Raw genomic sequence first — 9,244 nt, 5'->3', positions numbered from 1 at the left:
ATCGAAGATATCATCAATTCTCGGAAGGGGATACTTATTATTTATAGTAACTTTGTTCAATTGGTGGTAATGAGTACACATCCTAAATGTACCATTCTTCTTCCTCACATATAAGAGCGGAGCGCTCCAAGGTGAGACTCTAGGTCATATGAAACCTTTATCAAGAAGCTATTTCAACTGATCTTTTAACTCTTTTAACTCAGATGGAGCCATTTTATATGGTGGAACAGAAATAGGTTGAGTATCAGGAAGAATATCTATACGAAAATCTATTTCTCTCTTAGGAGGAACTCCTACAAGATCATCTGGAAAGACCTCTGGAAACTCACTCACAACTAAAACGGACTGAACAGGTGGTTTGAACAATATAGTCATTAACTCGAACCAAATGATAGATGCACCCTTTGAAAACTAACTTTCTAGCCTTAAGGTACGAAATAAAAGGACCATTAGGCACTGCTGAACTACTCCTCCACTCAATAAATGGCTCATTAGGAAACCGGAACTTAACTACTGGAGTTTTACAATCATAATAGGAATGAAGTCACTTCATACCTAGAATAACATAAAAGTCCACCATATCTAACTCGACTAAGTCAGTCATGGTGTCCTTGTGATTGACAAAAATGGTACAACATTAAACTCTATCAGTTATAATAGACTCACCAACATGTGTGAAAACATTGAAGTGCTCAAGAAGTTGCTCGGGAAGAATATCAAAACTCATAGAAATATATGGAGTCACAGAAGATAAACTCGCACCTGGATCAAGAAATGTATATACATAAAAAGTAAAGATTTTGATCATACTAGTGATAACGTCAGGTGAATTATCTGCTCTTGGCTACTAGTAATAGCATATAGATGGTTTGCTGCTCCTCCTATCCCTGAAGTAGCTCTTCTAGGTGCAGCTCTGCCTGGCAGAGCCACTGAAGAAGATTGGCCTCCATTGCCGCCGTTACCACTACCTTGCCTGTTCTTAGGACACTCTCTTATGAAGTGAATTGTCTCACCACAATTGAAACAACCATCGGATCCATCATAACACTCTCCTGGGTGGTTCCTACCAAACTTAGCACATGTAGGAGTCCAATTGGCCCCTTGTACCACGCTACCTTGAGACTGAGAAGGTCGAGCTCTGAACTTCTGCGAATTCTGGTTTCTAAACTTATCTCTTTTCCTTGGTGCAAGTGCAATAGAAGATGATGGAGCAGGTCCATTTTTCTTTTGTTGAAAATATTAGTGGTTTGCATTACTGTTTTGCTGCCCAGACTCATTTCCTGTTGTCTTAGACTTTTTTTTCCAGAATTGTTCCCTATATCTCAACTTTTCCTCCTCAACGTGCTCTCTATGGATCATGAGCCTTGCTATATACATGTCACCTATCAACATAGCTTTGTTACCCTATTTATTGACATACGAGACAACCTAGACACAAACAGACTCATCCTACCTCTCATATCAACAACCATTTCCGGAGCATAACGGGAAAGTTGGGGGAACATGAGGTTGAACTCATGCACACTCATTGATTCCTGCTCAAGAGTAAGAAATTCTCTTACCTTTGCCTCTCTCAATGCACGAGGAAATAAATGCCCCATGAAGGCCTCTTCGAACACCGCCCAACTCACAATTGGTTCCCCTTCAGCTGTACTTTTCTTCCATTGGTCGTACCAGACTCTAGCAACAACCTTTAGTTGGTAGGTAGCTATTCCCACACGCTCAACGTCTACAACATGCATCACCTCAAACCCCTTATGCAACTGTTTCGCAAAGTTTTTCGAATCCTCATTGACACTTGAACCGGTGAAGTATGGAGAATTCAACCTAAAGAACTCACGGATCCTAGATGTATCGGCCACATCCTGTCGATTCCCTCTTTGTTGCCCAGCTTGGTTGGTCACAACTTGATTCAACATCCGGATAACATTGCGTAACTCACCGTTAGTGACCTCTCCTTGGGCTTTCACTTGTGGTGCATTGGGGATCCCTTGATACTGAGGATCGACATTTCTCCTAGCAAGATGACCTCGAACAACTATTCTTGAAGGAATGATCTAAAAGATACGCGTGAGCTCAAATTAGAAGAAAACTTTTATAGAGTTGAACTATATCACACGAAAAAAGTATGAAAGAAGTGATATAGTTCCTAAATATCATAAACTCCTAATTACATATGTGCCGCGCTTCACACCAATAAGCAGGACTCTATAGACACTGTAGAAATCTTGAACTCTAGGCTCTAATACCAAGTTTGTCATGCCCTGAACCTACACCATGGACGCGGATGGCACTTGAGAACAATTATTGGTCATAAGAGAACCCTTGGCCTGCCTCAACTCTCACCGAAAGATTTATTCAACATTAATAAATTTCAAAGCAAGGTCAACTCATAAGATATCATAATAAAAAATTTTACTCAATATACTCCAATGAACATAAGTGTTCAACTCACAGTCTTTAAAACATCTACAAGGTAAATGAGAAAAAGACTCCTAAACTAAAATTGTCTATGTCTGAAGCCTCTAAAATTATGATGGAAGTCAGACAAGACTCACGACATCCTAATATGACTGAAAGTAAATGTGGGAATCCTGTAAAGCAAAGAGGCTCACCAGAGCAACCTTGGAACTGCAAGGGGCATCAACGAAGTTTCAGTTGATGACCCTGGTTACTTGTATCTGCATCATGAAAGATGCAGACCAAATGATATCAGTACATGGAATGTATGAGAATGCAAGGGGAACTCTAAAGAACATGACAAACTTCAACTAATAAAAATGAAGAAACAACTCACCTCATCTAAACTCAACTTAAGTCAACTCAAGGATACTCAATGATATGCAAACATACTCAAATTAAAAAATACTCAGTAGAGTTCAATATAAAAGTAATAATATAAATGAATTGTAAAGAAGTATTTTAAAATAGTAGATGATAACTCAATGTATTTAAAATACAATAATAACTTTTTTACTCTTATTTGAGAGATTGTCTAACCGACAACAATCACTATGAGCTATGTAATGATTTATCATCTCGCCCACACTTCCAGAACTGTCATATACCTTGTTGTAGAATAAGACATCCTCTATTAAGTAGATCCAGTAAGTTATGCTTAAAAAGGAATAAGGAATCATCTAAAGAGATGACCCTTTACCCATATTTGCATACATGGTTTTTGAGGACTTTGAGTTGGTTGAACTCATCTCCATATCAATGCTCAATACTACTCCCAATAATATAACTCATGCTCATATGTTGAAAAACATTTTGTCATCCTCAACTTTGAGATTATTACTCAAAAGATTCTCTACAAAGAGATAATGCTTGAAAACTCCTCATGAACTAATTTGGAAATCAATGTTTTCTTCCATTTTAAATGGAAAACATTTACACTTGGGAATAGTTAGTTCCCTTATATTCATTTTGAAAGCGTGAACTCAACTCTCCTTATTCTCATACACAAGTACTCAAGTCATAAAAAGATTTCAAAAGAATGCAAAAGACTTATCAAAATGACTCAAAGAACTTCCTCAAAATTTTCTCTTCACTCTATATTTAATTTTGAATTATAGATTCAAGAGTTGTCACTTGGATATGCATGATATCTTAAGGATTAATGAAGATCTTAAGTGTGGATATCAAGTAGAGAACATAGGTATGATTCGAGGGAACACACGCGGAAAGAAAGATGGAAGGGTAGGGGACCTGGCGACCCTAGGGCACTGAGTGGTGCTAGGAGCACTCCCCAAAACTACTGATGAGTGTTTGTGGCGCACTAAGTGGCACGCCGCACCAGGTCCCATACTACTGGGTAGTAGTTTTGGCGCTATGGTGGCGCGCCACCCCAAGCCCCTGCCAAGAATTTCAATGAATTTTCTTGCTCAATCTCACACCCTAACTAATCTATAATCGAATGAATTCCTTCAAACTCCTTTGTAAGCATAAACCCAACACAATCAAAACGAAATAAACTAAAGATAACTCAAGAATAATACTCAAACACAAGATCCTCATCTCAAGAACTCAACGGATCCTCATATTTAAGAATGAAGCATAATTTTCAAGAAACTCATCAAGAAACTCAATATACTCAATCTTATGGATGAAATTTATAAAGAAACTCATGATTGGCATGTTGGTTAACAAACCCAACACTATGGAAACTCACATACCTCGTTAGGATCAAATCCTTGGCGCAAACCCTCAAAGATCCCAAGAAAATCTTGAACGCTTGAAGCTTTTCTCCCTTTTCTCCTCTTTATACTTTGCTCGGACCTTCCAAACATTTTAGATTTTAGCATAAAATGATTTTAATCATCTTTGACCCCTAACTTGGGTGGCAAATTGTGTGGACTAAGTGGGGTAAGGAAAAGATCAAAATACCCCTCCATAATTCTGATAATTTTCCTTAACTGTACAGGCTGAACTCAAACGGACATATCTTCATAATCCAAACTAGGAATTTAGCAAACTCTATGAATTTTGAAAGAGCCCTCAAAGATCTTTCATTTATATTGCATGGGCCACCTAACACATCCATTACTAAAAGTTATAGTCATTTGAAGTTGACCCAAAACTCACAATTAAATTCTAACTTGCACAAATCTCAATTTGGGCATTTCTAATTTAGTTCTTTCTAGAATAAGCCCTTTACAAGACACATGTGTTACATCTTACCTTTCTTATGTCTGTGCTACTAGTACGAAAACTCCTCTTCTTGAGTTAGTTCTCGTGGTTAATGAGATCACTGGTGTGTTCCAACTGATGTATAGTAACTTCCTCCTAACTCTGATATTAATTTTGGGATTGATGTTGAATTGGATACACAACCAATTTCTATTATGCCTTAGCGGATGGCTCTAGCTGAGTTGAGGGAGCTTGAGAAGAAACTCCAGGATCTCTTGGGAAGGGGTTCATCAAACCGAGTGTATCTCTTTGAGGAGCTCCTGTCCTATTCGTGAAGAAGAAGGATGGTACCTTGTGAATGTGCATTAACTAAATGCAGCTAAGAAGGTGCCATCAAGAAAAAATATCTCATGGCACATAATGATGATTTATTTGACCAGCTTCAGGGTGCAACAGTGTTCTCTAAAATTGACTTGATATCAGGCCACTACCATTTGAGGATTAGGGTGGCGGACATTCCTAAGACTGCATTTAGGACTCGATATGGCCATTACGAGTTCTTCATCATGTCCTTTGGGTTGACTAATTCCCCAACAAAAGTTTATGGAGTTGATGAATCATGAGTTCAGGCCTTATTTGGACTTATTTTTTTATAGCATTTGTCGATGAAATCTTGGTCTTCTGTCGATGTAGGAAGCATAGAGAACAATATTTGGGGATTATACTTCAGGCCTTGAGAGCGCATCATTTTTATTCCAAAATCACTAAATGTGAGCTTTGGCTTGAGTCTATAGCATTCTTGGGGCACGTAGTGCATAAATATTGCATTATGGCGGTTCTGGCAAAGATTGAAGCAGTTCGTGGTTGAGCCAGGCCTACTTCTCCTCCTGAGGTTCGTAGTTTGGTCGGGTTAGCGGGCTACTACATAGGGTTTGTGAAGTATTTTTCTTTTATTGCAGCGCTCTTGACTAAATTAACTTAGAAGGATGTTCCCTTCCACTTGTCAGATGAGTGTGAGGCAATCTTTCTGAAGCTCAAGGACTTGTTGAATTCAATGTCGATTCTGACTTTTCCTGTTGAGGCCAGGGGTTTACATTCTACTGTGATACTTCTCTTGTGGGCCTAGGTTATGTCTTGGTGTAGAAGGGTAGAGTTATTGCTTATGCTTCGAAGCAAATGGATCTTCATGGTAGGAAGTATCTTACTCGTGAATTTGAGTTGGCATCGATAGTCTTCGCGTTTCAGATTTGGTGGCACTATATTTATGGAGTTCATTGCGAGGTTTTCATGGATATTCTTAGTCTTCAATATATTTTCAACCAGAGGGACCTTAATTTGAGGCAACACAGGTAGTTGTAGTAACTGAAGAACTATGACATCTCCATTTTTTATCATCCGGGCAAGGCTAATGTGTTACAAGATGCCTTAGGCCGGAAGGCAGTGAGTATGGGGAGTTTGGATTTCTTAGTCTTGGAGGACCGACCTATCGCTGTGGACTTTTATTCCTTAGCCATTCAAATGGTTAGACTTGATATTTCTGAGTAGGCAAAAGTATTTACTTGTGTAGAGGCTAGATCTTCTTTGTTGGAGCAGATTCGGGCACATCAGTTTGATGATCCGCAGTGGAGGGTGATTCGGGACAAGGTTCTTAGCGGTAAGGATAGAAAGGCAATAGATTCGAAGGGAATCTTGAGGATTGAGGGTCATATTTTTGTTCCTAGAGTTGGTGAGTTAGTTGGGTTGATTCTTCAGAAGTCTCTTTATTCTGGTATTCTATTCATCCCGGTGCTGCAAATATGTCGTGATCTGAGGAGGCATTACTAGTGCTAGAACTATCAACAGGTGAAGTACGAGCACCGAGACCGGGTGGTATGACTCATCGGCTACCCATTCCAAAGTTGAAGTATGAGCTTATAGCCATGGACTTTGTGATCGGATTGTTGTATATTGTTTAGCATTTTGATTCTATTTGGGTCATCGTTCATCGATTGACCAAGTCATCTAAATTTTTACAAATTCAGACTACTTACACATCAGAGAGGTTGGCTCAGATCTACCCTTGATTGATTGTCTACTTGAATGGGGTGTCTGTTTCTATCATTTTTTACCGTGGTAATTAGTTCACTTCGCATTATTGAAGGTCTATTCAGAGAAAGTTGGGTACTAAGGTTGATATAAGCAAAGTTTTTCACTCTCAGATCGATAGTTTATCTGAGAGAACTATTCCGGTTCTGGAGGATATGCTATATGCTTGTGTTATGTATTTTCGTGGCTAGTGGGATCACTCTTTTGCTTTGGCATAGTTTTCATAGAATAATAGCTACCATTTGAGCATCCAGATGGCACCATTGGAGGAATAATATGGTAGGAGATTTCGTTCTCCAGTGGGTTGGTTTGATGCTTTTGAGGTTTGGCCATGGGGAACCCACTTATTGAGAAATTCCATGGATAACGTGTGTGTGATCCAAGAGCGACTATATACTGCCCAGAATAGGCTGAAGAGCTATGTGGATCGGAGGCCAAGAAATTTAGAGTTCGTTGTTGTTGATTATGTGTTCTTATGGGTGTCGCCCATGAAGAGCCTGATGAGGTTTAGGAGGAGGGGTAAGCTTAGTACCCGATTTATTAGTCCTTTTGAGATTATGAGGTGGGTAGGAGACATAGATTATGAGATAGACTTGTCTCCAGCTCTTTCTAATGATCATTCTATGTTTCATGTCTCTATATTGACGCAGTATGTTCCTGATGAGTCTCATGTGATTCAATGGGAGTTGGTTCAATTTAATGAAACTTCGAGTTTTGAGGAGGAGAATGTGACCATTCTAGATAAGTAGATTAGGCAGTTCCAGTCTAAGGAGATCTAGTCCGTGAAGGTTTAGGATAGGCACCCTTTGGTCCAGGACGCTACTTGGGAGACCGAGTTTTATATGCAGACTTGGTATCCACATCATTTTTATCTTTTAGCTTTTTCCTATACCTTACTTTCGCGGATGAAATTCCTTTAAGAGGTATTTGTTATAGTGACCCTCAGGGTCATTTCAGTGTTTCTGTGTCCTTTTCCCTATTTTACCCAATCCCTTAGCTTTTGTGTAGCTTGTGTGTGGTGCTTGGTTGGGTTGCATGCGTCTCGAGGTAGTTGGTTGAGTTTAATGCAAGTTTTGTGTTTTGGAACCTTTAAGCTTGGAGCAGTTGACTATATTCAACATTCAAAGTATCTGATTTTGGATTGAAATTCCGTCTGGTTCATTAACTCCGGAAGGGCCATTTTGGTCTAGACTGATAATTGGTTTGGGTTTTCTGACTCTTGTTTGGAGTTCGTACAATTAAGCTTTTTTCTTTTTAGTTTTGCTCATAATTGAAGTTTGGGTAGCTTTCTTCGTAAATGTACTCAGAATGGAATTTCATCAGCGCAGTTAGCTGCAGAATGTCGAGTTTGGTCTAGAATGACATTTCCTTTTATTCTCGAGGTTGTCGGGGTGTGTTTTTTTTTAAAGTGTTGACTTTGGTCAACATTTGGATGAGACGACCTCAGATGGTTGTTTCATTAATCCCATTGAGTCTGAAATGTTGTTTGAAAGTGGTTTGGACTTTTTTGTGTCATTTTGAATGCGAATGAAGTTCGAGGCCTTCTTCAAAGATTTGGACAGTTAGGCCTTCTTTGATTTTTTGCCTGTGTCTGGTGCGATAACTTAAGCGAACTCCTAGCCGTTTAAGCAAAAACTGCATAAACAACCAAGGGGCCGCTTAAGCAAAGGACACCAAGGAGGCAACGGTCTCTTAACCGGCTTTTGCAAAGGTCGCTTAAGCGATCAAGTGGTTTCTTAAGAGAAGGGCGCCTCTTTAGACGAGGTTCGCTTAAGAGAACATTTGAACGCTTAGGCGATCTTCACTTAAGTGAACAAATATCCGCTTTTGCGAAAATTGGTAGGATTAAATTCCCATTCTTCATTCAATCTTCTTCTAAAGAAACCACCTCTTGGAGAGCTTACAGTTAGGCAATTTTGGGCATTTCTTGACCATTTTTCGGCACTTCAAAGTTTGTTTTCTTACTCTTCCACTTCTCTACACTTTTATGCCTTTATTTTGTAATTCAATTTCATTTTCCACCTCAAATCTCTTGATTTATAATCTCTAAAATAAGGTAATTTAGCCATTTGAGGCCCAAACTGAGACCCGTTTGAACCTATCTTCTGGGCATGTGATCCTTACCCCAATAAGGACAATATGACAGTTTTTTTCTTTTTTTCTGTTGCGTTGATTAATGGGTTATTTTAGGCCTAATTTTTGGTCTTCTTTTTGAGTTAGCGATATCGGTATCATTTGACTCTTATTAATTTACTCATTGTGTTATTGATAGCTTCGCAGCAATTCGAGGCTCTTCGGAAGGGAAAAACATCAAAATTGTAGTACCTATGCGGTTTTTTCCTTGGGATAGGTTATGACTTCCCTTTTTTAGACTTGGTTTAGTTAGATTAAGTATACTATGGTAGTATCACATGATCTAGGATGAGCCCTTAGGTTTATTGAGCTTTCATGATCCTTGGGTAGTTATGGCTATAAGTTTGTTGGTTTAGCTTAAGCTTTAGTCTGGAAAGCCTTAGTTTAGGTGATC

At 39.0% G+C, this 9,244-nt stretch overlaps 1 protein-coding gene across 1 annotated transcript; it reads right to left on the bottom strand.

Moving 5' to 3' along the window:
* Positions 1–804: 804 nt before the first annotated feature.
* On the bottom strand, positions 805–4,292 carry LOC125861485 (uncharacterized). Its single transcript, XM_049541372.1, has 4 exons — positions 4,179–4,292; positions 2,175–2,270; positions 1,563–2,057; positions 805–1,224 (listed from the first exon to the last, which is right to left on the bottom strand). The coding sequence occupies exons 1-4, from the start codon at positions 4,290–4,292 to the stop codon at positions 805–807; spliced, it is 1,125 nt and encodes a 374-aa protein (XP_049397329.1).
* Positions 4,293–9,244: the final 4,952 nt, after the last annotated feature.

Source organism: Solanum stenotomum, chromosome 4 (genome assembly GCF_019186545.1).
Source record: "Solanum stenotomum isolate F172 chromosome 4, ASM1918654v1, whole genome shotgun sequence".
Classification (NCBI taxonomy): Eukaryota; Viridiplantae; Streptophyta; class Magnoliopsida; order Solanales; family Solanaceae; genus Solanum; species Solanum stenotomum.
This window is presented reverse-complemented; position numbering and strand designations above follow the sequence as displayed.

What these genes read in the sequence shown, in the direction of transcription:
- LOC125861485 (XM_049541372.1), bottom strand. Translation starts at nt 4,292, where the DNA reads ATGTTTGGAAGGTCCGAGCAAAGTATAAAGAGGAGAAAAGGGAGAAAA. An exon ending in AAGGATTTGATCCTAACGAG is followed by an intron (nt 2,271 to 4,178) that starts GTATGTGAGTTT and finishes TCCATGGTGTAG; the next exon opens with GTTCAGGGCATGACAAACTT. An exon ending in GTGTGAAGCGCGGCACATAT is followed by an intron (nt 2,058 to 2,174) that starts GTAATTAGGAGT and finishes CGTATCTTTTAG; the next exon opens with ATCATTCCTTCAAGAATAGT.